The following is a 27,403-nucleotide window of genomic DNA, read 5'->3' as shown; positions in this document are numbered from 1 at the left end:
TCTCCTGGAGCAATTTTCCTCTTTGGTTCTTCAAGATGATCATAACAACCGGTACAGCGTGGGTGGTAAACGAGAGAGTAAATAAGATGGTAAGTCCACTGGAGTACGAGCACGGGTTCAGGGAAGACCCTGTTTCGGCGAGGAGAGTAGTTGATTTTCTTAGTTTACAGTGTTTGACCGAAGGGACTATGCAAACATCCTAAAATGCGATCCGCTTAAATCCTTTGGTGGTTTACTTTAGCACGTGTTAATCGCTCAGTCGAGTCCGACTCTCTGTGACCTGAAGCAAAGCACCTTCTAAAGTGTATGCTCCAGTGCTTGGATTTAACGAGATCCCGCCGGGATTCAGCAAGAAGAGCGTTAATCTTCACAGCATTTTTTTTCCAGTCAGCAAAAAGCCACACCCCCTCAGGACAGCCACTAGTTCACTCTCGCGATAGTACGAAAAATAGTCCGACTTTTTATTAACCCCGCCCCCAGCCGTGCTAGTTGCCAAGCAACGGTGTAGCCAACCTTCACGGCGCCGGGAGACTCGCGAACTCGCGCTAGTTCACCTTCACAGGTCCCTCCTCCGGAACGAACGAGCGAGAGCGAGCCCCGCCCCCCGGAGCCCGCGGGCGCTCGATTGGCCGAGGAACCTCTCCAGGTGAGGGCTGAAGCCGGGGTGGGCGGGACCAGGCTTGGTGGGCGGGGCCGGGCCGGGCACGTGACCCGCCGGCTGCTGGTGCCCCGGACCCCGGCCCCAGAGTCGGCTCACTCCTGTTAGCCTCAACGGGTAGGTACCGGGGCCGCAGGCGGGAGGGGTTTTAGGGTGGACGGAGGCTATGCAGCACCTTGAAGGGGCTTGGCAGGCGACAGGAGGGGGGCTGCCTGGACCTTGATGAGGTGCGGGAAGATGAAGCCTCGCTGTTTGGGGCAAGTCCGGATTCCCCCCGCCCCCACCCCAGGCATTACCTGGAGTGTGTACGTTTAGGGACCCAGAGCCGCAGCTGGTGGGTGAGTTCAGAGGATGTGCGTGGTCAGTGAAAGAACTGCAGGATCCCTGAAGCACTGGGCGTCTTTCTCACGAGTCCCTTGTCTGGGATTGCGGAGTGGACTCGGGACTCTCCCACTCCAGTTAAGAGTCAGGACTTACCCCTTATGCTGCAAGTGACCTTGGGAAAGTTATTTACCACATCTAGCTACCCGGTGATTCTTCCATCGACTGCTTCCGAGGAGATGTATGGGGAGGGGCTGCGGACCGGGGGTTGAGAGTAAGGACACCATAAGGGAAAGTGGTGACGTCCGGGGGCTGTCCCGGATCCAGCTGCGGTTTTTCCTTTAGGGGACGTGTTTGAGATGTTCCCGATTCTCTCCTTTTTTTTTTTCCCCCCCCACCCCCCACCCCCCAGAACTGAATCCTACCATTGGACTGCAGTTGCTTTATGATAATGAACTTGATCTATTCACAATCCACCCCACCCCCACCTGATGCCACTACTCTCCCCAGATTCTTAACCTGGAATCTGAGGTTAGGAAGGGACTTGGATAAGCCATTTAATTTGATTAACCTCAGTTTTTCGGTCTAAAATGGGGAGAAGTAGCAATGGTAGCAAAATCTGTTTTATTACATGATTATTGGAAGGATTGAAGGAGATAATTTATGTGAATGTAAACTCCTAAGTCAGTATTATAAATGCAAGGATCTGGTGCAACTGTTCATAGATAAGGAAACAGAGGGCTGGAGATATTCATGACTTATCCTGGGGCATGTAGCTATTAACTGGGAGAAGGAGGGCTGGCTTTGACCCTTGACCCAGGGTTCTTTCACTTGTACCTCAGTGGTCCTCTTTTGAGTGTTCTGAGGGTTCTTTTCTTCCTTCCCTTCTTTACATTCCTTTTGTCCCTTCCAGGCATCTCCTGAAGAGTTGCCATGTCTGGGAATCCTGCCTCTTCCTCAGAACAGAACAACAATAGCTATGAAACCAAAGCAAGTCTCCGAATGTCAGAGAAGAAATGTTGTGAGTATTGGGAAAGAGGAGGGGCTGCTCTGTCCCATGATTTTATTTTGGGAATATTGTTGTAATTCTAGACTTTGCTGCTGAGTGGGAGTGAGAAATAATTCTTTGACACGGGAATTTAAAACAAAGTATAGCAGGGGAATTTCCTTTCTGAAACAAGTAGACTCAGTGAAATGTCTGTCCTTGGCTAGACTGCTGGTGTAGCCCAGCAATTTCTTCCTGCTTTCTTTAACTGAATCTTTTATCTCCTCCATCCTGGGAGTATTTGCCCAGTCAGTTGATGCCGAAAGTTAGAGTAAGTATTGTACATGCAGTGAGTAAGGCAGAGTGGCAGGGTGCAGGAATTCCTTGGGGCTGATACTGTTAAGAGTTTCCCTTAATCTCTTGGGCTAAGTTTTGTGAGAGTGCTGCTCACAGCAGAAATTGCAGGTAGGAACCAGCTGCTCATTTCTATAGGCCTAAGGGAAATTGACCATGATATTTCACTTTTTGCCATGTCTGGGGCACTTTACTGCCTCACAAGTTTAATCTTTATATTTTGCAAACTATTTTCCTCTGGGGATGGGTTTCACAGGAGCATTTCCATGCTCATCTTTTAGACAGAGACAACAGGTGGGTTTGCAGAGAGATGAAGTGGTGTTTCCTGTCCCCGTGATCTGCATGCCTAAGCATCCTTCAGACTGCAAGACTGTATCACCCAGGTCAAAAGGTCCTGGGCAGTTGGTCCCCAGATGTTTTGGGGAAACTCAAGGAAAGTTCACTCTGTCCCTGCTTCCAAGTTCCCTTGGAACCCTACCAGGCAGTCCTTCTCACTTCAGTGGTTATATTTATCAGTAGGTGGAAATAGTCACCCAGCATGAGACTTGGGATCATCTCATGTTCCAGACTTTCCCCAGAGTCTCAACCTTGATGTCACGCCCTTGTCAGTCTCATGATTAATGATGATCATCTTTTTTCACCTATCACTGATGAGGCTTGTTGGGGTTTGGCTGCAGCAGAGGTGGCTTGTTTGGGGGTGATCCTGGGGTTGGTGCACCTGTATGATTAGGGTCTTCTTTCTCTGCCAGGGCAGGAAGCCAGGTACCGAGGGCAAGAACCCTGTGGAAGATACCTACTGTATCACGGCGTTTGGGTGTAGACTCTGGAGTCAGACTGCCTGGGTCCAAATCTTCTTGTTACTACTTCCTAGCTAGGTGCTTTTAACTAAGTTGCTTGTCTGCCCCATGCCTCAGTTTACTTTTTGATAAAATGGGGATACTAATAGTATCTCTCTGAGTGATATGAGAATTGAATGCGTATATATAGGAGAGCACTTAGAAGAATGTTAGGCATGTGGCTAAAATGTTATTTTTCACCGGTGACAATTTGCATGTTGTGTCTCTTTCTGAAGCATTATATATAGATTGAATTATGCGGTAAATGCTGTGCTGGAATCTCACTGTTTAAAGGAGCCCTGTGAAGAATCATATTTTCAATAAAAAGTGTTTTCTCCTCTCGTTTGACAATATGGTAGCCCAGATTTAGGGGTATGGAATGCATATCTTAAAGAGAGGTGCCCTCATGTTGCTGGGACACTTGAGTCCAGAAAGAGCGGAGAACAGGTGGTGCTTGGGGGTGGGGAGTTGATAACTGGGGGTCACGGGCCCTGCCCAGTGCCCAGCTCCAGCCCTTCTAGCTCTGCTTTTTCTCCAAAGCACTCTCCTACCTGCCTTCCTCACTTTTTTGCAGTTTTTTTGCCTTGAGGTCTTTTGATTAGTCAAGGAAACAATAATCCCAGGTATCTTTCCAACCTCTAGACTCTAGTTCTTGATCTCTCCTTTCCAAGTTCTACCCCCGTCTTCCCCGTCGGAGGCATCTGGGTTCTCCCGAAGCTGCTGCCATTCATTTACCCCACTTTGTTCTCCGTTCGTGTTTGGACTCTGAGATTTTGAAAGCCACAGTCCAAGGAGGAATACAGTTGTGAGAGTATGTGTTTATTTCCCTTTTCTCGGTTACTTGCCTGTATCTTGCAACAGGCTTCCCAGGCTGCTGAGTGTTCATACACAGGAGTTGGTTTATTAATAGCTCGTACATTATCCCATTACTGCTAATTACACCTGTTTGTTGGCTGACTTCGACTCTGGGAAGTGCCTGAACTGGAGGGCTGTAGAATGTCCTTAGAGAGCCAAAGCCTCCAAAAGAGCATTACTGAAATTTCAGCTGCTCCCGGGATGGGGGGAAAGGGGGGAGGTGCTGGCTGAGGTGCCCTTAAGGTGCTGAGACAGCTGGTTTCAGGGCTCAGTGAAAGCAGGAATTAGGGGTAGCCGGGGAGGTCCACCTGGTTTTCTTTCTTTGTTTCTTTTATTTTTTGATATTTTGAGCAGGTCTGGAACAGACAGCTTCTCATATGGAATCTTCCCCTAATTACAACACAGAAAGAAAGTGAAAAGCAAGAAGTTTCTCACCATTTCTCCTGTCCCTGTTAAGTTTGATTCTTTCTAAAATCTTATTCTGGTGTATCCTGTTAATGAAAATAGGTTCACACTGTACATTTTTTATTCTGCCGCCATCTCTCCCCTGCTCCTTTTTAAAACTATGTTCTGGACATTTTTTGTGTGTTGACAAGTTCAGATTTGCTTCATTCTTCAATCAGCCTTGTGTGAATATTGCCTCTCCCTAATGGACGTTTCCATTGTTTCCAGTTTTCCACCATCACCACCAACAGTGTAAGAAGCATCCTTGCATGTTTGTGCCAGCCGCTTTCCTGTAGAAATACTCAGAGGAAAGGCAGACACTTTGAAACACTCATCAGCATTCCTCAAAAGCTCTGTGTTGTTAGCAGTTTTTAATATTCCAAAGTACTTGATAGAAATTGGGCATTAAACTGTAGCTGCACTGGTTAACTAAAACATTAACTTTCTTAGTGTTTGGCTGCAGAACTTGGATATATTAGGCTTATCAGTAAAACGGCAGGACATAATTGGCAGTTTTATGACTTCTGATGAACACAGAGAAGGTATTACTAATGAATCACATAGGGCAGTATATTTCAAAATATTGGGGCTGTTGAGAACAAAAAGTGGAAGATGACCTTGGTCCTGAGAGAGCCAGGGACTGTGGGCCTTCTAGACTACCCTTCAGTTTAGAGATCAGAGTTGTGCTGGTTGCTTGGTTCCCTTTGTCAGGTGCTGCCAAGAGGTAGTGACTGGGACTAATTGGACGGTCATGAAACTGGGAGTCTGGTCAGGGCCCTGACCTTGACTTTCTACTGCAGGACTGTGGGCCAAGCTCTTCCCTTTTCTGGGCCGCAGGTTTTCTGTCTACAGGAGGGAAGTTTTCACACACTCATTTCCTCTAAGTGTGTTTGTGAAGGAAAAGAAGTCTAAGATTGAGAAAGTGAGTTCAACCTTGCGTACAGAAGGCAGAAGAGAATTTCAGCTTTGAAACAGCTTTCCAAACTTTGTCAAGGGATGTGTTATAATATGGGCTTCCCTGGTAGCTCAGCTGGTAAAGAATCCACCTGTAATGCAGGCGACCCCAATTTGATTCCTGGGTCAGGAAGTTCCCCTGGAGAGGTGATAGGCTACCCAGTCCAGTATCCCTGGGCTTCCCTGGTGGCTCAGATGGTAAAAAATCCACCTGCAATGCGGGAGACCTGCAATGCGGGAGACCTGGGTTTGATCCCTGGGTTGGGAAGATCCCCTGGAGGAGGGTATGGCAACCCACTGCAGTATTCTTGCCTGGAGAGTCCCCATGGACAGAGGAGCCTGGTGAGCTACAGTCCGTGGGGTCACAAAGAGCTGTATATGACTCAGTGACTAAGCACAGCATGTGTTATAATATATTGTGTCTGAAATTAATCAGCGTGAAGTGTCTACTATTCAGATTAAAGTGGTGATAGTTTTGTTTTTCAACAGGCAAGACAGAGTGTTCCCAGTACTGCCGATGGGGCAATTTGAGATAGACAGTATGGTTTAGTTTTGTCCTCGGGTAAATGAGCAGCCCTGTTGCAGCAGGTATGTGTGGGCGTGTCACGGGCCAAGGGGGAGCTGCGCTGGGGGCCGCCAAGCGGAGTCCTTAGTACCCGGTGCTTCCTTTTGTTCTTAGCACTCTCTGTCCTGTTTGGTAAACATGGAGCAGCTGGCTCTCTGGCCGGCTTCAGAGCATCTCTCAGGGATCATCAGTTCATTTTCAGCTTCAGGGAGGGTAAGAGGACGTTTGGGGGAAGTGCGTAATGGGCTGGAAGGTGCGGGCCGAGCAGCACTGGAGGTGCGGGTAATGAGCCAAGCCACGGGGATTGGAAAGGGAGCGGCGCTGAGCTGGAGAAAGTAAAGACTTGGGAGGATTTCACTTCTGAAACCTGAGGCAACCGATCTGCCTGTTGGCGGTCAAAAGGTCAGGGATTAACATCAGCCGCGGCTGCAGCACAGGCATTTGCTTGCCCTTGTGCTCCCCATTGGGACAGAGATGAAAATTGCTTCTGTTGCTCATCCCCTACCTTGGAGGGGCTCCTGCTCAGGCCTGGGAGTTTTCCATGTCCCCAGTGGGTGAAGGGCTAAAAGCCAACCCCTCTGACTCCAAGTCTGGGCATCCACCCCTCGCTCACTGCCAGGGCCCTGTTTGGCTACTGGGTACTTCTTGCCAAACACTCCTAGGAAACTCTTTTTCCTTCCAAGGTCTGTTCTCTACCCATGCCCCTTTGCCCACTTCTCCACTGAGACCTTGTTACCTTCCCTTCTCTAACAATGAAAGATGACATTCCCATCCAGGTACCACCGGTTTGCTGAATTGTTTATTAGCCTTCCAGGGTCGCCTTGTCCCAGGGAAGTGAAGCAGCAGCTACCTGCTGGATGCCTCTGGAAGATGGAGGTGCACGTGACTATCTCCCGTGCGATCTGTGCACAGGGCCTCCCTCGTGGGCGACGCAGAGCCTGAGCCCCTCCTGATGACCTGTGTTTGGGTCTTGGCCCCGGGGCTGTGACTGGCAGCGGGCAGGGCCCTCTTCCACCACTCCTTTGCAGGGTGGGCAGGGAGGGGCCGTGAGTAAGCCGATCCTCATCATAGGCTCTTTTTATGGGGAAAAGCTGATTCTGTGACTCAGTGTCTATCCTCAGGCGAGTCACCTGGCCTCTGAGCATCTGGTTTGCCCCTGCCTGCCCAGTGAGAGCTGTCTGTGCAAATGAGCATTCTTGAAATCTGTTTTCTAAGGAAGGGCAGACCAGTGGCTCTTCTGCTTCTAAACTGTCTTGCTTTCGTCTGGGCCTTTCAGGCAGCCTGGCCATAATGCCCTTGTGGGCCAGCTTTACCACGACGTTTCCTGAGGTCTAGTCAGATCCTGGGTCACACAGGCTTTGTGCTGTGCGTGCCAAGTCGCTTCAGTCGTGTTTCTTTGTGACCCTGTGGACCGTAGCCTTCCAGGCTTCTCTGTCCATGGGATTCTGCAGGCAGGAATACTGGAGTGGGTTGCCACTGTCTTCTCCAAAGGATTTTCCTGACCCAGGGATTGAATCTGGGTCTCCTGTGTCCGCAGGCAGATTCTTTACCATCTGAGCCACCCAGATAGACTTTGACACCATCTAAATCATTTAAAAGTTCTGGCTTGAACTCGTGGCCTGAGCACAAAGGCCCAAACAGGTTGAGGGCAGGATCTTCTTTCGATGCTCAAGGTAAGTCTTGCCTGTGGCTCTGAAGGGGTAGATGGGGCCCTCAGGACAGTTTGTTGGATGAGTTCCTGGAGCCAGCTCAGCGCTGCACTGGTAGAATCTCCAGGCCCAAGGCCTTCCTTCATGGCGCCGTCACTTCCAAGTTACTGAATATTCTCAGTGCCGAGGAAGGTGCTGTGGCTACTGTCTTTCTAGTCCTGGCCACTTTTTCTTTCTCTTTCACCTTGTGCACCTCTGTGAAGACCTTGGACATGTGGAAAAGGCACATCTTAGTTTGTGTACTTTGTCTTTTAGGAGGTTCGCCTCCGTTTGCCTTTCCAATCCTCTTGGACCCTGGCCTCACCGAGGTGAATGAGAATCAAACCAGGTTCTGATCATGAAGGCTTAGCCCCTTGCACACTCTTTACTTGGCCTCTCGTTATTTACTTCTGTTCCGTTCCATTTCCTTTTAGCATGGGCATCTTACATGACAAACTCTCCAACCCTCATCGTTATGATTGGCTTACCAGCCCGTGGCAAAACCTACGTGTCCAAGAAGCTTACACGCTACCTCAACTGGATTGGTGTGCCCACCAAAGGTAGGTGCGGCTGTGCGTTCTCTGGGAAAGGAAGTGATCAGCTCTGGGCCTCCCAGGCCTCTGGGAGACTTTGTGTCCCTGGCATCAAGGGTACAGGGTGCTCCTGGCAGCAACTGTGGTTTTCCTGGTTTACCAGCTTTATTCTCTAGCTATACACTTGTTCCTCCTGGCCTTGTCTGTATTGGCCTAATTTGGGAGGAATGCCTTTGATAGGAGTATTAAGAATTAAATTAAATTTACATTTCCAGAGCCCTTACATCTGCGTTATTTAGCAGTATCCCTGTGGAACAGCCAAAGTGGCTGAGAAAATTGAAAGTCAGATAATTTAAGACTTGTCCAGAGTCTGTTAAGTCAGAGCTTGAACTTAACCTGATTCTTAGTCTTGTGTTATTGCCAGCATACCATGGTGCTGTTTTCAGTCCCCTTGGCCACTCTGACATTAGATCGAGAAGTCCGCTTTGGGGCATTGTATTGTTTCACTGCTAAAGGTTGTGGGTGTCTTCTGCAGTGTTTAATCTTGGGGTGTATCGGCGGCAAGCAGTCAAGTCCTATAAGTCCTATGACTTCTTCAGGCATGACAACGAAGAGGCCATGAAGATTCGCAAGTGAGTCCTCTAGGCCTGACCACCAGGCCATCATGAGACTGGTTGTCACGGGGCTTGGTTTCCTTCTTGGTAAACACCTGGTGGGAATTTTAGGTGGAAGGTACCCACTGGGCGGATCACTGTGGCCTTGGGTGGGTAGAAGAACAGGACTCAGACAGTTGTGAGTGTTGTTGTAGGCTAAGCCTCCAGCGGGTGAGACATGTATGTGGGCCGGGGAACACACAAGATCCAGGAAGGTAGAAGAGTAACGGGGAAGTTGAAAGGTCAGATTGGAGAAAATTTTTGATCCGGGGGAAACTGAACAGAAGGGATGCGACCCCTGCGGCACCCCGGTGGTTCTCATCTCTGACTGTGCCTGAGCTTGGCCTTGGCTCCGTCCTCTGGCTGATTTCCTCCTCTGTCTTGGCAGACAGTGTGCCCTGGTGGCGCTGGAAGACGTGAAGGCATATCTCACGGAGGAGAGCGGGCAGATTGCAGTAAGCCTGACCTGCCTCTTCCCCGTCTCCACCCCCATAGCAGCCTCGCTGCGCCGCTCCGCCCTGGGCCCAGCTCGGTGGGACTGTATTTCCCGGTCCCCATTCCTCTGCCCCACGGGCTCTCTTCCTAGGTGTTTGATGCCACCAATACCACTCGGGAGAGGAGGGACTTGATTTTGAACTTTGCCGAGGAGAATTCCTTCAAGGTAGGGTCTGCCTCCAAGCTGGAGGAAGAGGAGGGTCGGTGGAGGTGGGGAGTTAGGTGGCAGTATGGACCTGCTTGACTCTGGTGGGTAAGGTCAGGACCGGATGCCCGATTCTCTCGTCTTGCTGCCTTACCCCCAAACCTGAGTGTTTTCTTTCAGGTCATTTCTCAGATCCTTAGCATGTATGTATGAGGCCATGGGGATATGGTAAGAGCGATTTTTAAATGAAGAGTGATCGAAGGCCACTTTTATAAAGAAAAATCTCTGGGGGATGTGGTGGCTGGGGTGGGCCAAGTGTGAACGTGTGCTGTTAATGGACAGCCTGGCCATTTCTGACTCACTGATCACTGCCTTCCCCCCTGGGCAGGTGTTCTTTGTGGAGTCCGTCTGCGATGATCCTGACGTCATTGCTGCCAACATCCTGGTAGGTGAGCCCCTTGCACACACCTCTCTATGCCTTGTGTGTGTTTGTGGTTGGGGGTGGGTGGAGGGTCAGCTTGGTAATGAAAGTGAGAGAGACATGTTTAGCCGCACAGGGTGAGCTCTTAGATCTGCCCGGACCACATTTTATACTTCTAGCCTCTTTCCTTGGGAGAAGAAGCAGGCTTTAAGGAATAAAGTAAGAATTAGCTGTTGAATATAGAGGCTCGTCTTAAACTGTAGGAGTCCTGGCTCTGTATTCTGGGTGTTAGCTAAGTGCTGAAGCCTAGGTATGTTCTTAGAATGGATCAGACTCTTCATGATCTGTCTGGGGCACCTTCCAGGAAGGTCGTCTGCTCAGCAGTTGTCCAACGTTCAGGTCAGCGGTCTGGGGTCACAGCTCATGCCTGTGCCCATTCGATGGCTGTGCCGTGCCGTGCTGGTGGACGCCCATGCATCGGGTTGTGGTGGAGGTCTCCCAGCAGTGTGGGGACTTGCCCAAGAGGTGTCTGGCCCGAGTCAGCCAGGCGTCAGATCATGCAGCTTATTCTAAGTGCCCGTGGGAGAAACTGAACCCCATTCTGTTTTCCCAGGAGGGTACATGAAGGGACTGGAGCCCGCGAGCTGCTTCGGCTGTGTGGCTGCCTCTGTCCTGCAGCCAAGGGCAGGCGCCTGACCCCCAGTTGTCTGTCCCTTCTTGGCTGCCAGGCCCACAGGACGGGGGCGGGTGCTGCTCAGTGAACGGGGTCGCCGGCGCCCGTGAAAGGCCTCTCCTCCGGCCTCCTTTGCTTTATTTAGTAGGGGCTGTTTGCAGGAGTGCTGGTGCAGGCAGACCTGTGAGCGGGCCCTGCTCTTCCTGTGATTCCAGGAGGTGAAGGTGTCGAGTCCTGACTACCCTGAAAGGAACAGGGAGAATGTGATGGATGACTTCCTGAAGAGGATTGAGTGCTACAAAGTCACCTATCAGCCCCTCGACCCAGACAGCCATGACAAGTAAGGTTTGAGGCTGAGGTCTGAGGGCCGTGGCAGAGAGGAGCCTTTCTCACGCTGTCTGTAGACTTCCCTCTGACCATCCAGACCTGTGTTTACATCATTCCAGGGAGAAAAGATAAGGCTCTGTGGCCTGTGAACGGATTGAGTCTTATACTTGAACACCGCAGTGTTTTTTTTATCATAAGTTCTTCAGTTGTGTGCTCTAGACTATGATTTCTCAATCTCAGCATGATGGACATTTTGAACTGGATAATTTCTGCCGTGGGGAGCTGTCTTGGGCACTGTAGGAGCTTTTGCAGCATCCCTGCCCTCTGCCGCTAGATACCCATAGCTGTTCCAAGCTGTGACAATCAAAAAGGTTTCCAGACTTAACCAAATGTCCCCTGGGGAGCTAGCTCACCCCTGGCTGAGAGCCACTGCTCTAGGTCAGTAGTGTTGAATGGGGGTGTTGTACGGCGCCCCTTTAAGATGTGCAGCCAGCTTTTGATCAGTTTTTAAAGTTTATTGTGTATGTGTATGTGTGTATGTATGCATGTGTGTATATATTACATATGTAAATAATATAACATGTCAATTTATTTTGTGTAAAACATAATCTATTATACGTGTGTAGGAGGCTTCCCTGGTGGTTCAGTGGTAAAGAATCCTTCTGCCAGTGCAGGAGACCTGGGTTCGTTCCCTGGGTCGGGAAGACCCCCTGGAGGAGGGCATGGCGACCCACTTCAGTTTTCTTGCCTGGCGGATCCCATGAACAGAGGAGCCTGGCGGGCTACAGTCCATAGAGTCACAAAGACTCAGACACGACTGAGCAACTAAGCACCCCACCCCCGACACACACACACACACACACACACACACACACATGTTGTTGTTGTCTAGTTGCTCAATTGTTTCTGACCCTTTGTGACCCCATGGACTGTAGCCTGCCAGGCTCCTGTCCATGGAAATTCTCCAGGCAAGAATACTGGAGTGGGTTGTCATGCCCTCCTCCAGGGGATCTTCCCGACCCAGGGTTGAAACACAGGTCTCCTGCATTGCGGGTGGTTTCTTTACCGTCTCAGCCACCAGGGAAGTCCAAGAACACTGGAGTGGGCAGCCTTTCCCTTCTCCAGGGGATCCTCCCGACCCAGGAGTCAAAGCGGGGTCTCCTGCCTTGCAGGTGGATTCTTCACCAGCTGAACCACCAGGGAAGGCTATACACACATATATATATATATATATATGGCTTGTATATATTACTTAGCATGGCAGTACCTATCGGCAATGTGGCCTGGAATGCAGGTTAAGTTGATGTGTGAGAGCGATAGGACTTGTAGCAAAATGCCGAGTCCATGTTGAAGAATGATATGTGCACAGGGAGACCCATGAGAAGGTGGTCTTCCTAAAAGCGTGTAGTCAGAGCAGCTCTATTCAGATGAGAATACAGCTCTGCAGCCCAGCAAATGGTGAGTGTGCATAGCCCATTGTTAAATTGCTTCAGTGGTCTGCTTCTTGTTTTTAGTCTTTCAGTTCCTCCCAGTGTGTTGCCCACAATGTTACTGTTTGGAGATGTTACTTAATACAGAAATTGAAAACTACTTCTCTAGATATGGCATAATAGTATATTCTTTAGTTAGCCCAAAGTCCTACATTGAACAATATTCAAGGAGAATATGTGTGTGTGTGTTATAGATGTTACCTCTGGTGGTAGGGTTATGGGTGATTTTTATTTGCCTCTTTCTTTTAAAATTTTTTTTTGGCATAAGCAGCTACTATTTTTGAGGTAGTTTTATTTATTTTCAGCTGTGCTGGGTCGTCGCAGTGCACGCTTTTTTCTGGCTGTGACAAGCGGGGGCTGCTCTAGTTTCGGTGTGTGGGCTTCTCACTGTGGCGGCTTCTCTTGCTGCCGAACGCGGGCTCTGGGGGGCGTAGGCTTCAGTGGTTGTCACGTGAGGGCTCAGCAGCTGTGGGCTTTAAACCACAGGCTCAGTGGTTGGGGCACACAGGTTTAGCTGCTCTGAGGCTTGAGAGGTCTTCCCAGACCAGGGATCAAACCTGTGTCTCCTGGCCTGGCAGGTGGGTTCTTCAGTGCTGAGCCACAAGGGAAGCCCCACACTTGTTTTTCTGTGAGAAAAACTCCATGATGTGGCCCCAGAGCGGGCTTTGTGAGTGCCTTTGAGAGAAGCTTGACTGGCAGGTGGGCGGAGGGAGCGCGCAGAGACGTCTGTCTGTGGTTTTGCTCCCTCCTCCCTGCCCCTCCCCTCAAGGGGATGCCGTACACTGACTCTGTCTTGACCACCTGAGTTGGACGCTGTGCTTCTCAGCAAACTTCAGGGTTACCAAAAGCACCAGGTCATCTAGTCTAGCCCCAGAGGGGAGGCCTGAGCTCTGCTCAGCACACTTAGCCACAGTGCCTGGCTCTGCCCGATGAGACGCTCGGGACATTTTGCTGCACCTTGGTTCTGAGGAGCGAGCGACCCGTCTCTTTCCACTTGGCTCCTTCCACGTGGGTGGGGGTATCACGGGAGAGACGGAAGAGCCTCTAGGGGCCTCACGTCACTCTGCAGTTGCCCTCCTGTCATCCTCAGATTTTCATACCCAGGGGATTTTTTTCCCCTGCTTTGTCCCAGGGATCTTTCTTTCATCAAGGTGATAAATGTGGGCCAGCGATTTCTTGTGAACAAAGTCCAGGACTACATCCAGAGCAAGATCGTCTACTACCTCATGAATATCCACGTCCACCCTCGCACCATCTACCTCTGCCGGCACGGCGAGAGCGAGTTCAACCTCGTGGGGAAGATTGGGGGTGACTCAGGCCTCTCGGCGCGAGGGAAACAGGTGAGTAGGCAGCCAGCGGGCTGGGTGTCCCAGGCTCAGGGTGAGCGGGACATGCTGGAGGTCATCTCTTTGATCCCCTTAACTTCTTACTGAATCCTATTAGGCTTAAGTTGCAATTTCAGTGAAGAGACGTGTTCTTGTTCATGGATTCTAGTTCAGCACTGGAGGGTGCATAACTTGGAACCATTTCTGCTGTGATCATTCAGCCGTTGGACATTTATTGGGCTCAGCTTGTATGCCCTGCACAGTACAGGGTGCTCTGGTTGAAGTTCATTTCCTCCTGGGGCTATTATAACTATGTAGCACCTTTCAGAGTTTGATTGGGGTCATGCACATTGTCCTTTTTAGGTTGAATTAGCAGTCCTCTGTGTGTGTGTTTTCATTTCGACTTCACCATGCCTGGCATGCAGGATCTTAATTCCTCAACCAGGGGTCAGACCTGTGCCCCGTGCAGTGGAAGCTTCGAGTGCTAACCACTGAGCGCCAGAGAAGTCCGCTTCTGTGTTTTCTTTTACATCTTTTGTTTCATGCCCCAGTTTGCCCAGGCTCTAAGGAAGTTCCTGGAGGAACAGGAGATAGCAGATCTCAAAGTGTGGACAAGCCAGTTGAAGAGGACAATCCAGACCGCTGAATCTCTGGGGGTGACCTACGAGCAGTGGAAGATTCTGAACGAGATTGATGCTGTGAGTAGGAAGCTCTGATGGCTAAAATGCCAGTTAAGGGCTCCTGTTCAGGCTGGAACTCTCAGAAGTCACCACGTGGGCTGTGCTATCTAGAAAACTAGAATTGCCAAGTAGAGACGTTTAGGAAGCTGAATCTGTGGCTGGTCTGAGGAGGAAGTGAGAACAGCTGTGTCCCCAGTCTGGGCTTCCTGCCTGCCTGATGTACCTGTGCCAACACCCAAACCAATTTTTGACATGGCCTCTGGCACCTGGGAGCGTGAAGCTCCAGTTGGTTCCTTCATATATTTTCCTCCTAGGGAAAGGAAATAACTGACAACTCACATCTTGTCTGATTTCTGCTTAGGTAACTTGGTCAGCTCTTCTAGAAAAGTCCTTTCCAAATTTGTTTTTGCGTTTCTCTGTCCTTGAGGTCAGAAGTAGACACTCCCTTTTCTTTCCGTCCTCTGTATCCTTTTATGCCTCCTGTAGGAATTCCGCAGGGCCTGGAGTTTCCCTCCGTCCCGTCTCCCCTCCTTCTTCCTGCTGACTTTTCTTGACCTCTCAGTCCCCAGCCACAGGAGAAAGCGGCAGCTTGAGCTTCAGCCCTCACTCTGCGCATCGGTCAGTTACAGTGTGTGAGGGAGCCGGCCCCGTGCCTGGCGCTGACGACTGACACTCCTCAGGGTCACCTCTTCCTCTGGGGGGCTGTGTGTCCGATCGTCTCTCCGAGCTGTGTGGTTCCTGCAGGGCGTGTGCGAGGAGATGACTTACGCAGAGATTCAGGAGCAGTACCCGGATGAGTTTGCCCTTCGAGATGAAGAGAAATATCTATACCGATATCCTGGAGGGGAGGTGAGATCCCCTTCCCGTGGGCTGACTGTTCCATCCTTTGCTTGGGGTTTAGCTTTAATTTGGGGGAAGGATTGAATGTGAGTTCGGGGACCTTCCAGGGGTGCTTAAGTTATCACTTAGTTTTTCTTCCTACTTTTGGGTCCTACTGTGTTTAAATTCAGCTCAGGCAGTTCAATTTGTTAAGATCCCCAGGTAAGGGATGACAAGATAGCCTCTGTTGTTGAGTACATTTTAGAATCAGCAGAATCTTTTTTAAAAAAAATACTTCTTTTTTATTTATTTGACGGCGTTTGGTCTCAGTCGCAGCACGTGGGATCTCACAGTGCGGCAAGCGTTGTTTGCACAGCCTTCTCTCTAGTTGTGGCCGTGAGTGTAAGCTTCCTGTGGCATGTGTGATCTTATTTCACTTCAATGACCAGCGATCAAACCTGCGTCCCCTACATTGCAAGGCTAATTCTTAACCATTGGACCACCAGGGAAGTCCCCATCACTTTTTTTTTTTATTCCATCCCCACCCAAGCAGGTATAGGCACCAAGTAAATATATGGGGTATGAAGGATTTTCCTGTCATCTGCGGTGTTTACGACGGCTTGCTTTTCTAAGTGGCTTCATAGTCTAGGGATGTGTGAGGCAAAGGGAAACAAAATAAATTTATAGGGTCTAGGAAATCCCTAGGAGCCTCTGTTGCCTTATACTCTGCCTACTCTGTGGGGAGAAAAAAATTCAAGACACACTTTGTGTTCAGATTTTCCTTTCTTGACGTACAGTTTTCTTGGTCTGCATATAGCTCTTGAAGGGTCTGAAGATTCTCAGGAGATACTGGGGATGGGGGTGGTTAGCAGGCGACACAAAGCTGCTGAACCTCCAGGAGGAAAGCCATCTGGGGAGAAAGAAGCGGCCTCTGAACTCTGGACATGGCCACTGACTTGGCTGCCAGCTCGCACCTGGCCTCCGACCAGCCCGCCCCGTTTCCCCCGCAGTCGTACCAGGATCTGGTGCAGCGGTTGGAGCCGGTCATCATGGAGCTGGAGCGCCAGGGCAATGTCCTCGTCATCTCCCACCAGGCTGTCATGCGCTGCCTTCTGGCCTACTTCTTGGACAAGGGCGCAGGTGCCATGGCGGGGGTGGGGAGGCTGGACTGGGGGTGGCACTGGGATACCTGGCAACCAGACCTCCCCCCTTGCACTCAGACTGGAGTGCATTCTTCAGTCGGCAGTGTGGGGCTCCCAGCAGCCTCGGGGCCAACCCCTCTGCTGGTGCAAAAGTCCCCAGTGGAGAGGGGCTGCTGCTGGGGCTCTTGGTCCTGCTTGTCTGGAGCGGCAGCATTGAGCTCACATGCCTGGCAGCAGTAGAAAAGTGGTTGGACATTCCCGGCGTGTTACTTGAGCTCCAGGGAGGGTGGTGTCTTAGAAGCATCTTTATCCTTGGGATTCGGGGTAGACAGGTTTCTGGGGTAGCAGTAAGGAAGTGCTCCTGCATCTTCTTTGATACGCCCCTTCCTTCCCTTCCTGATCTTCCTACACTGCTGAGAAGCCTGCACACTGACCTCTGGTGTACCCACCTGAGCCCCAGTCTTCTCTTTGTGGGTCCCCTGGACACAGCACTTACTCCTGTTTTGCCTGCAAGGAAGGATCTAAAGTGGGCTTATTTCCTTTCTGAGACACGCAGTAGTCTGGGTGGCTTTCTTGGCGGCCGTGTTGATGATTATCGGGTTTAGAGGAGGAGTTGTCCAGCTCCAGGTCAGGGTAAAGAAAACTCATGAGCCCCTTAGATGCTGTCTTCCACTAACTTGACCTTGTTTCATAACACTGAGATTTCCTCCACCTGGACTTTCCACTTTCAGATGAGCTGCCGTACCTGAGGTGTCCTCTGCACACCATCTTCAGACTTACTCCCGTGGCCTACGGTAACCATGAGCCTGGGAACGGGCAGGACGTGGGGCTTGGGGAAGGTCAGGATTTTAAATTTTCTGTAAGTTCGCCTAGAAGTTCTCTTCATCGCTCCTGTATACTGGGGAGGTTCCCTCAGTCCTTCGGTTTTTGAAAGGATGTATGTATGTATTTGGGTATATCTATGTTCTTTAATTACCAAACTGAAACATAAGGGCTTTTTCTTGAAGCTTTTTTTTCCTGAAGTTCTCTCTGTTTTCTCAGGGTGCAAAGTGGAAACAATTAAACTCAATGTGGAGGCTGTGAACACTCACCGTGACAAGCCAACTGTAAGTATTTTTCCATGGATGACATGCAGGTTCCCTGCCACCTTGAGTCTTGAACCTTTGACATCGAGAGACGGGGGTTTCTTTTATGTCCAGAAGGAAAAACATCCAGAACTCATGTCCCACGTAGTCTGCTTACTTCCCAAAGGAAGAGATGTTGGAATCACTATTTTTGAAAATTAGTATCTCTTTCATGAGTCTTAACCTTGACAGTTGGCTCTTGGAAATCCAATGAAATACGGAAAGTGTTTGGCAGAAGTGAAATGCAAATATCGCCTCTTCCCCCCCTAGTAAGCGCTCCTTTTGGAAAGTAGGTTCCTGGAAGGTGGGGTCAGGAAGTGTAGGTTAGTTCCTAGGTCTGCCCTGGTAATCTGAGTGATCTTAAATAAGCCCATTCCTTTCTTTGAGCCTCTCTCTTGCTTCAAAGTGTGATGCTCAAGGAACTTCTCCCCACTACAACCCTTTAGCTTCCCAGGGCTGGGGGACTAGGCCATGGCCCAGGTCTTACGAGAGAGCCTGTCTGCGGAGGAGCAGGAGTGGAGGAGGCTGTTTGGTTACAAGCGTTGTTTAACCTTGATGAGTGAGCTTTTGGCTTGGCTTTCATTTGTGTGGTGTCCCTCGTTTCCAATCAGAACAACTTTCCCAAGAGCCAAACCCCTGTAAGGATGAGAAGGAACAGCTTTACGCCTCTGTCCAGTTCGAATACAATCAGGCGTCCAAGAAATTACAGTGTTGGGAGCCGGCCCCTCCAGCCCCTCAGCCCGCTCCGTGCCCTGGACTCGCAAGAAGGGGCCGACCAGCCGAAGACCCAAGTCAGCATTCCGGTGGTGTAACCGTGTGTCTCCCTCCCATCCTGGCCCCCTGCCCTTGTCACTAATCTCCGAGGAGTCGTGTCACCTCCAGCCCCCATACCCCCTCCCGGCCCCACACCGTGAATCTCAGCCAAGAATGCGAGGTCACGTGTTTCCAGACCAACCTTAGCTAGTCCGCGGTGTGAGCTGTCTACCTGCCCGGGGGCAAGCTGGCGAGCTGGGTGTTTCAGGACAGGTTGGGGCGGTTTGGAGGAGGAGGAGAAGGGCTCCCCTCTCCTGGGGTGACTGGCACAGCTGGGGCTGAGGCTGAGTATGCCATGCTCCTGTCCGTCCACGGTGTCTGTACACTCAGTCACGTCCTCGTGCTGGTGGAGTGGGGGCGGGGTGGAGGGGACCCGGAAGCCCCTGTCCCCTCCGCCTTTGTCTCCCCGAGGTGTGCCCCCTCCCCGTCTGTGCCTGCCTGCTCTCTTCCCCCTCTCACGTCCCCTTTGGGTTGTCCGGTGTGGTGCGTTCCTCGTGTGTGTCTGCTGAGGACGGGAGGGGCGGTGGGTGCGAGCGGAGTCCGGCCCCTGTTGCGTTCTCTGCAGTGGGCCTCGGTGGATCTGGCCTGGGGGAGCCTTCCTTTTCCCTTCTCCCTTCCTCTGAAGTCAGGTCCTGCAGGGGTCAGCCCAGGCCTGACAGAACATCCACAGAGGCTCTGAAGCCTGCAGGGAGACACAGGATGAGAATTCTTGTCCCCTTTCATGGGAAACAGTCCTGAAGGCTCCAGTGCCCTGAGGGAGTCTGGCTCTCAGTCTGAGAGAAATGCCTTGGTTTGTCCTTTTCAGACGTAGGTTTCTAGGCTGCAGCAGGGTGAGGTGTGGGCGAGTAGGCTGGTCTCTAGCTCTTGTAGGGCCCTTGGAGGGCAGGCATCTCTTTTCTCCAGTGGCTCCCAGCTTCTTTGCCAACCACAGGAACTTCCCTGCCAAAGCCAGTGACCTCTGTCTGGGACTGTTCAGAGGAACAGAGTTAGATTCAGGAGTCATTGCTGAGGTTTGAATTGCTCAAGGATTAGAGAAGCGTTCATGCTGTTTCCTAGTAACATTCAACACTATTCCTTTATTTAACTTAAAAACCAATATTCAATATTGAATATTGGTTTTTAAGTTAAAAAATTTTTTATGTGAACAAATTTTCCCCCAAATGTTGTGAAAACCTAGTGTTAAATGTAATCTCCCTCACTAAAGGTACTGTTCTATTTCATCTTGATGTCCAGAGGAGTCTTGGAATCCAGTGGGATCTAGCTCTTAACTATTTACTTGTATCATTTTATCTTCTCTGCAGAGTTAACCTGGAGATGCTTAGAGTAGCGATTCCTAGCTCCTTGGTGGCCCTCGATGGCATACCCCCCCCCACCAATTTTGAACACAAAATATGTGAATACATGTATTTGCATTTTTCTGAGAGGCAAGTCTAGATTTCTCATGAGATTTTTAAGAGAGAGAGGGCTCCCCACCTCAGAGTTATCAATCTGTCTCTTAGAGGTAACCAGTAGTTAGCTAGTGGTTAGTTAGTAGCTAACTAACCAAATAGTTAGCCATTTGCCAGGGATGTTTTTATTTGGTAATAGGAGACCTTTGATAGCATCACCAACTCAATGGACCTGAATTTGCACAAACTCCAGGACACGGTGAAGGACAGGGAAGCCTGTTGTACTGAGGTCCCCGGGTCGCAGTTGGGCATGCCTGAGCGAGTGGACAGCTTGGAGTATTCGTGAGAGTCCCTTACAGAACCTGTGAGATGCACTCCCGCCTGGATCCACTCTAGGCTTAATGCTGACTCTGTCTCAAGGTCTAGGGTCTTTAAATAGCTTCCCTGATGATTCTGAATCACACTCCAAGTCAGAACTCCATTTTATGATGTTGGTTGGAGAAACACTGGGGCATAGTTCTTTGGACAAAGTGTCAACCGAGGAATTCTGAAGTTCTCATAGTTCTGAAAGAACAGTTCCCTGGAGTTAGCTGTGTGAGCTGATCACAGTAATAAATGAAGTCACCCCTTCATTGTTACTTCAGGCAGTAGCCTGTTCAGCTTTCACCTTTTTACAGCGCAGGGCAATGTGGAACAGATCTCTGCATCATATAGATGACCTGTGATAGCAGCTGAGAGCTTTAAGCACACTGGAGAGAAGGACTGAGATGAAACATGTGGGGTGATAAGGCTTATCATCACAGGCAGCTGGCTTGTGACCTTGAGTTCTTTATTCCTACATCCTAAGTAGGTCGGACATCACAGCCAGTTTTCAAAGGTCACTTGCCTAGATTCTGCTTGAAATTGCCTTCCGGATGTAAGGTAACCTGCTCTTCCTGTTGAGGCATTATATAATGTGTGGTTGGTGTCCGTGTTTGTGGAGCTTTGGGCTGGGTGGCTGGTGGTGGAGGAAGGAGGCACAAACAGGAGAAAAGGTCCTTGCCCTGAAGAGGGTTGTTTTAGAGAAGGGGCATGTGATTTATAATAAACAAAGAGTGGTGAAAGAGCAACACACTGCGTCTATGAACGTGGGTGTCGAAGTGGAGCAGAGAGTTCCTTCTGCCTTTTCTCTTGTCCTCCGCTTGTGAGACAGAGGGTTGGTAGGTGGGACTGTCCCCCAGGATGATGTGGTCTGGGAGATGTGTGTGGCACTTTTGCAAGGATGCTTTGTCTAGCTTTGCTTGGCTGGTGGCATCTTTAGCCCAAATGAGCATTTGGCCTGTCTGTTGCTGTGAGGTGAGTGATTCAGAGCTAATGCGTGAGAAAGAGCATTTTGATCCCCAGCTGGCTTTGGGCTGTTTGTACTCTTAGTGAGAAGAGAACTCTCTAACTAACCAGCATCGTGTTACCCTGTTACAAACCCCTGCATTAGACGCAGGGCACTAGGGCGTTAACTGGGGCCCTCGGCCTGCTGATATTTTGCCACCCCCCCCTCCAGTGTGCCAGTTTGCTTCCCCAAGAAGAGAAGCCAGAGGTGGGCTCAATCTCATAATGGACACCAGAAATTAGAACTTGACAGTGGCAAGGATTTCAGCATCCTTTGGTTTTTAGAGCAAGATCCCTCCAGAGAAGCTTCAGCAGGAAGTCAGGAGGGCCTAGAATGGAATAGAGCTTTTACTCCACATGTTAAGAGGAACTCCGTTCCCTATCTGTTCTCTCCTATCCTCTCCCCTTCTCACCTGAGTGTGTGCTATGCTGGGCTTAGTGGCTCAGTTGTGTCCGACTCTTTGTGACCCCATGGACTGTAGCCTCCCAGGCTGCTCTGTCCATGGGGATGCTCCAGGCAAGAATACTGCCATGCCTTCCTCCAGATCTTTCCATCCCAGGGGTCGAACCCAGATTGCCCACATTGCAGGCAGATTCTTTACTGCTTGAGCCAGCAGGGAAGCCCATGTGCACGTGTATTGGTAATATATACACGTTACTATGATTGTGTCTCCATCACAAACCCTAATAAGAAAGGACAAACTCCAGAGCACCTTTTGTTGAGGCTTTCAGTTATGCTGGGCTTCCCTTGTGGCTACACTGGTAAAGAAGCCGCCTGCAATGCGGGAGACCTGGGGTTCAGTCCCTGGGTTGGGAAGATCCCCTGGAGAAGGGAAAGGCTCCCCACTCCAGTATTCTGGCCTGGAGAATTCCTGTGGACTCTATAGTCCATGAGGTCACAAAGAGTTGGACACGACTGAGTGACTTTCACTTCAGCTATGTTATGGAAGAAATAGGTGAAGTCTTTAACATTTAATCTATTGTTAGAAAATGGGGAAAGGAAAAATCACTGTCTATTCAATTATCTTTTTTCTGCTTTAAAACTGAATGAGGGATTCTGTGACAAGATTTGAAGAGGAAACTAAAACAGATTAGAGAGCTTTTTTTTTTTTCCTGTATCTTAATCCTTAAATGGAATTTAGCTCTTATTTATTATTTGTATTGTCTTTGCTTTGGTTTTGATAAGGAGATTGTTTTGCATTCAATTAGTAAGTGCAGTAAGAAAAGCTTTTAAAAGATACATTGTGCTAGGTGTCTGCTCCATATCCATGTCTCTGGTTTTTGTTTTTTGTGTGTTTTTTTGTCCTCCCTCCCCGGTCGGGAAGACCCCCTGGAGAAGGAAGTGGCAACCCACTCCGGTACTCTTGCCTGGGAAATCCCAAGAACGGAGGAGTGTGGTAGGCTACAGTCCATGCGGTCGCAAAGAGTTGGATATGACGGAGCAACTTCACTTTCACTTTACGTGAACCCTCAAGAAGTTAGGGTTAGGAGAACAAAATATTTGTACCCTACCTAAATGGTTGAGTGTTTCCTGTGAGGTTCTGGGTGTTCCTCTTTACAACCCACATTTGATCTTCAAAGGCACTGGCAGTTTGAAGAAACAGGATGTAGCTGTTTGGAAATAAATCCACCTTACGATGTCTCTGCAAGTAGGAGCTCTGCACCAGAGAAACTCACTGGTGCTCGGCATGGCCCAGGGACAGGGGAGCCCATGTCTAATCACTGAGGGAGCTCTGTCTGGGTTGTGTAGTCTTGTGCACGTTCCATCATCTTTGCTAAGCCCAGAAGCCATGTTGTGTTTGTTTTCCAGAAATTTCATAACTTTACACAGGTTTTCAGTATACATTTTAAAATGTTTCAGTTTGAATTAGGTATTTTAATTTTCTTGGAGTTAAGTATTTTAGTTTTAATCTGATTTACAGTTGATTCAGATTGCAGCATTGGCAGGGTTGAGCTCTGACTTGCGATCGAGGTGACACAAATATCAGAAGTATGTCCAGGGGTTTAATTTAGACTCATCATTTTCAGAACACTGTATCTAGAAGTATTTATATGCTAACTGCCTGAGAGACTGTGGTAGGGTCCCTAGCTGGCTGACTGGCTCTGCTAAGATCTGTAATATGACAGTCTGACTGTTTTCTAATTGTACTGGTTGACACTGTATGCATGTTACTGTAATTCTCTATTGCACATGTCCTGCAAAGGAAGGAAGTTTCTTCAGGGGGAAGTTCTGTACACTATGATTTTCAGTAGACATTTTCTTTTAGAGTAGCAGCCAAACTCTAATCATTTTATAGAAAGTGAATGTTGAACATCACTTGTAAGGTATTTCTTAAACTGAGCTAAGGAGGTGTGAGCTCAAAGCCTGATATCACTGCCTTTGCTGAAGTCATCCTATCCATCCCCCCATTTCTAGGCAGGATCTCACTTTCTGAACTTCCTGTGTCCTCGGCCTCCTTGTGATGGGCTGTAGCATTCCATTGGATAATGCTGCTGTTTTTAGTCTGCCATCCACTTGGCTCTAAATCATAATCTAACTAATAAAAATGTAAAGGAAATTTTGGCAAAACTATTTTTTTCAGTAAGCCTTTCACTGGGGACCCATGACTCATTGATCTTTGTACATGAATTGTTTGTGTGTATATGTATTTTTCTTGTGTAACAAGAAGTAACAAGATCAATTCATTCTGATATGGTGGTAGTTTTCCTGTGGCAAAAGCAAAGGCGTGGTCACCAGCTGCGCCCTCTGGAGGGGCTGGGAATGGGCTGAGCGCGCCTGGGTTACGACGCTCACTGGGTTATCGGCCAGGAACGGACTGAATTGGGAACCTCACCCAGTAGAGCTGCCCTCCGGGTTTCCCAGGCAGAGCTCTGTTGAAAGAAGGAATGTAAACCCTTGGCAGCATTCTAATTTATCTGGTGACATTGATGTTAAAATATGGCACTCAGATCCTCAGGTATATAAATGTATTTGAAATGTGTTTTTGTGTGTGCGTGTGTGTGTAGAATGGGTAAATAAAATTGTTGAGTAACTTGAATCTCTCAGAAGCCTTCTGGGTTTTTTGTTTTGTATTTTGGGTTGTGTTCCCCACCCACTGCCGGACCCCCAGAACTTTGCCGCAGACCACTTGATGATTGAGCCTCAGACAAGCCAAAGCCGGGCCACAGTGACTGGAGTGCTTGGTGGAGGCGTGGCTCTCTTGCACCCCCTGGTGGGGAATATAAGAAGGACGTTATAGAAGGCACCTGGGCGTTGTGTGTACTTTCTGCTGCCTCTACCTGAATTAAGGGAAAATTACCTTTGAGTTTTTTCAAATCATAAAAGGACTCTGTGCTGTGACTCACACTAGCAACATGGGACTCATTGTTGGGAAAAAAAAAAACCAAACTTTGGAGATCACTTAGAATTTAGTGGACGGTTCCTTCTAAAATGTGAGCTTCCTGTTTAAAAGAGATTAAGATTTCTTTAAAAGAGATTACAGCCAGTGGAATTAAATGACATTTAACCGCTTCTGGGATAGGAAAAACAGATGGCAGTGTGCCACTATTCTCATGCTTGATTCCTTGTTATGTTAACAAGGAAATAGGGGCTCATTAGCCATGTAGGCTCTTGGATCTCACCCCAGGCCTGTTGAATCAGAGTCTTCCTGGATGACCAGGCAGTTCAGATGCACATTTAACACTTAGGACACTCTTCTAGGGGGAGGAATTTCTCACAAGGTTGAGTATTGGATCTCAGTTTATGGGTGAAACTTGGTTTCTGCTCTGATGACCGATTTCAGGATGGACCCTCCTCAGAAGCCAAGGAGCCCCTGCCTGCCGCAGTATCACTGTTTTTGGCCTGGGCTTTTGGCCGCTGTAGCTCTGCGTACTTTAACCACGGGGCCCTGACCGCTTTCACCTCCTGCCTCGGGTCTGGAAGGAGTGCCTGGTCCAACGTGGTCCCAAGGGTCAGCTTCCTCAGGGAAAGAAGCCCGGGGCGAGTCCTTGCGAGTCTGCCTGATTCCCAAGAGGAGAGAGAAGTGTGCAGCCCCGTCAGCGTGTCCAGCGTGTGTGGGCGTCGGGGGAGGTGCTGTGGGCACTGGGGGCACCGGCAGGGCAAGGGAGGGGTTCCGCTCGACTTCCTGCGTTCGTGCCTGGGCGGTGGTGTAACGCCTGTGTCTCTCTTCCTCTCCGGCTCCAGGCAGAGACCTCGCGGGCCGCGCACAGGCTCCCATCTCCGGCGCCCCCTGCGTCGCCCTCCTGATGGTGTGGAGGCTGAGGCCAGACGGCTCCCGGAGACGGGTCTGCTGAAGACCTGGGCGTGTCAGCTCCACTGGGGCTGGAGCAGGAAGCTCCGTGGGGCGTGGACATTCGGGGCCGCGCGAGTGAGCCTGGAAACGGTGCCCCGCATTTCTTCCCTCATGCCTAATGGAAACGTCAGTCACCCTGAAAGGCTCGGCTTCCCTGTGCCTGCAAACATTTCACAGCCTGAGCTGATGTGTTTTGATCATCTCTCTGCTGGGTTTGGCCCATGTTGGCCAATCCTGTTCTGTTTCAGCAATTTAACATCTGACCAGTGACTGTCCCCGTGGCTGGATATTCTTTGCCTAATGTACAGATGCAGTGCTTCAGATTTAGTTGTTTCCACGAGAGAGGGCTGACCCGCACACCTTTTCTGTGCTGTAAGAGCTGGGCTCTGCATCCATTCCAGGTGCACAGGCTAGAGTGTAATAGGTCGCTTATTCCGTCACATCGGAAGCAAGAGGCAAATTCACCAGGCGGATGGAGGGTATCTGAGAAATCTAGTCCCCGAAAGTTCTCTTCTGTGGCGATGGAAGAGCAGCATCAGGAGCCACCTTTTCATCTAGAGAAATTGTTCTCGTTCCAGGCCCCTTGAGGGCAGGATCTGACTGCAAGACTCCCTGAAGTGGGTGCCCTTCTTCTGAGTTCTGTTCTGGAGCAGCTGTGCTCTCTACCGATAACTGATAACTGTGTGCCTCTCAAAGTTTAAGAGGGCTGATGTCATCTCTTTGGTGGTTGGGAATGCGGGATGGAGAGAAAAGTAGGGTGCCATTTGGATCACCTGAAGTAAATGAAGTTTCCTTGGGCATCACCTCTCCCAGGGAGTTGCTTCGGTGTCGAGACAGGTGCAGGGAGACCTGCCCTTTAGTGAGGTCTGCTGCCGTGATACAGTAGCTAAGAAAGCTGTGGCTGTGACTTCAAGAGCATCTGGCCTTCTAATCCCTTCCTCTTGGCTAGTTGTCACCATTGTAGTCTGCTGGTCTCTCATGTAGAACCTTGGTTGCCCACTTCCCCACCTCAGTGCATTAATCGTGTGGTTTCCCTTGAAGATCAACCAAGTAATTATTCCCTAGATCAGTGATTGTCAGATGCACAAATATGTCTCTGTAGATCAGATTTTAATCTGCCGCTGTTCCTGAAAGAGGATATGGAAGTTCCCAAAGGATACTATATCATACAAGCAAAAATTTTTTTTTTTTTTTTGTAAGAATAGTAGGTTTCTAGCTTTTAAAACTTTTCCCCCCTTTTCATTCAGATGGCCCACTTGCTGTGCAAGAGGGTGAGTAGCAAGAAAAGTAATGCAATACAGCTTTTCCCAAATGGTTCTTTAATACTGTGGATGATACAGGACTCTGTTATCTAAGATGTGATGCGCTGGGCTGCTGGCAGTTCAGCAACCAGCAACTAGGACCTTATTTTAATGCACAAGGCTGCCTTCAGAAAGGTCTCCAGACTCTGCTCTGTAGCAGGTAATTTTTATCTGTCTGCTCATAGCATGTTGTACTGTAATGATTTTGTTCTGTGATGCAGATTTCTTTCTGCATCTAAATATATTGTCTTTTGATGATCTGATAATGTTATTTAGTTATTTATTCATCCACATAAGGTATTTTAAATCCCTATATTAATGTCTGCTTGTATGTACCATTATTGTGTTCAGTTTTTTTTTTTTTTTTTTGGTAGAAATTTAGGTAGTTTTGAGTATTTAAGTTTAATGTCCATAGTATTACCTTAAATTAAAATTTCAGAATGTAGTGTCTGTCTTCTGGTAAAGGATAATAAATATGTTAAGGCACAGTGGGTTTCTTTTGAATACTTTTTTTTCATTGATTTTTATTATAAGTATAAACCAAGAGATGCATTTCTCTGGAGAAAAGCTTATCTCCTGGATAAATAAAATCATGCTAAAATTTTTGAGTAATATGTATTGCTTTCGTAATAAGAAATATAATAATTTATAATTAAAAAATAAAGCTAAGTTTTAAAATCACACACAGAGCAGGATAATATAGGGTATATAATACATACACAAAATAGTAATATCATGCAAGATGTATTTGAAGCTA

At 49.1% G+C, this 27,403-nt stretch overlaps 1 protein-coding gene across 6 annotated transcripts; it reads left to right on the top strand.

Moving 5' to 3' along the window:
• Nucleotide 1: 1 nt before the first annotated feature.
• PFKFB2 (6-phosphofructo-2-kinase/fructose-2,6-biphosphatase 2) lies at nt 2-27,260 on the top strand. 6 transcript variants are annotated; one of them, XM_070474553.1, is made up of 17 exons: nt 2-89; nt 563-646; nt 1,893-2,000; nt 8,095-8,220; nt 8,729-8,825; nt 9,235-9,301; nt 9,433-9,507; nt 9,875-9,931; nt 10,796-10,920; nt 13,530-13,737; nt 14,274-14,420; nt 15,147-15,251; nt 16,232-16,361; nt 17,095-17,157; nt 17,405-17,469; nt 18,099-18,278; nt 25,237-27,260. In XM_070474553.1, the coding sequence occupies exons 3-17, from the start codon at nt 1,913-1,915 to the stop codon at nt 25,297-25,299; spliced, it is 1,596 nt and encodes a 531-aa protein (XP_070330654.1). In that variant the 5' UTR covers nt 2-89; nt 563-646; nt 1,893-1,912; the 3' UTR covers nt 25,300-27,260. The 6 variants fall into 6 exon arrangements, with proteins under 6 accessions (XP_070330654.1, XP_020770109.2, XP_020770107.2 ...); XM_020914450.2 differs by lacking the exon at nt 25,237-27,260 and having other exon boundaries at nt 18,099-24,091; XM_020914448.2 differs by lacking the exons at nt 563-646; nt 25,237-27,260 and having other exon boundaries at nt 4-89; nt 18,099-24,091.
• The last annotated feature ends 143 nt before the right edge of the window (nt 27,261-27,403 follow it).

The sequence above is a fragment of the Odocoileus virginianus genome, chromosome 11, assembly GCF_023699985.2.
Source record: "Odocoileus virginianus isolate 20LAN1187 ecotype Illinois chromosome 11, Ovbor_1.2, whole genome shotgun sequence".
NCBI classification, from domain to species: Eukaryota; Metazoa; Chordata; class Mammalia; order Artiodactyla; family Cervidae; genus Odocoileus; species Odocoileus virginianus.
This window is presented reverse-complemented; position numbering and strand designations above follow the sequence as displayed.

Excerpts from the sequence above, each read along its gene's own strand:
- PFKFB2 (XM_070474553.1), top strand. The coding sequence starts at position 1,913 with ATGTCTGGGAATCCTGCCTCTTCCTCAGAACAGAACAACAATAGCTAT. Across the intron at positions 10,921-13,529 it reads GACCCAGACAGCCATGACAA|GGATCTTTCTTTCATCAAGG; the intron begins GTAAGGTTTGAG and ends GCTTTGTCCCAG. Across the intron at positions 16,362-17,094 it reads CTTCTTGGACAAGGGCGCAG|ATGAGCTGCCGTACCTGAGG; the intron begins GTGCCATGGCGG and ends TTCCACTTTCAG.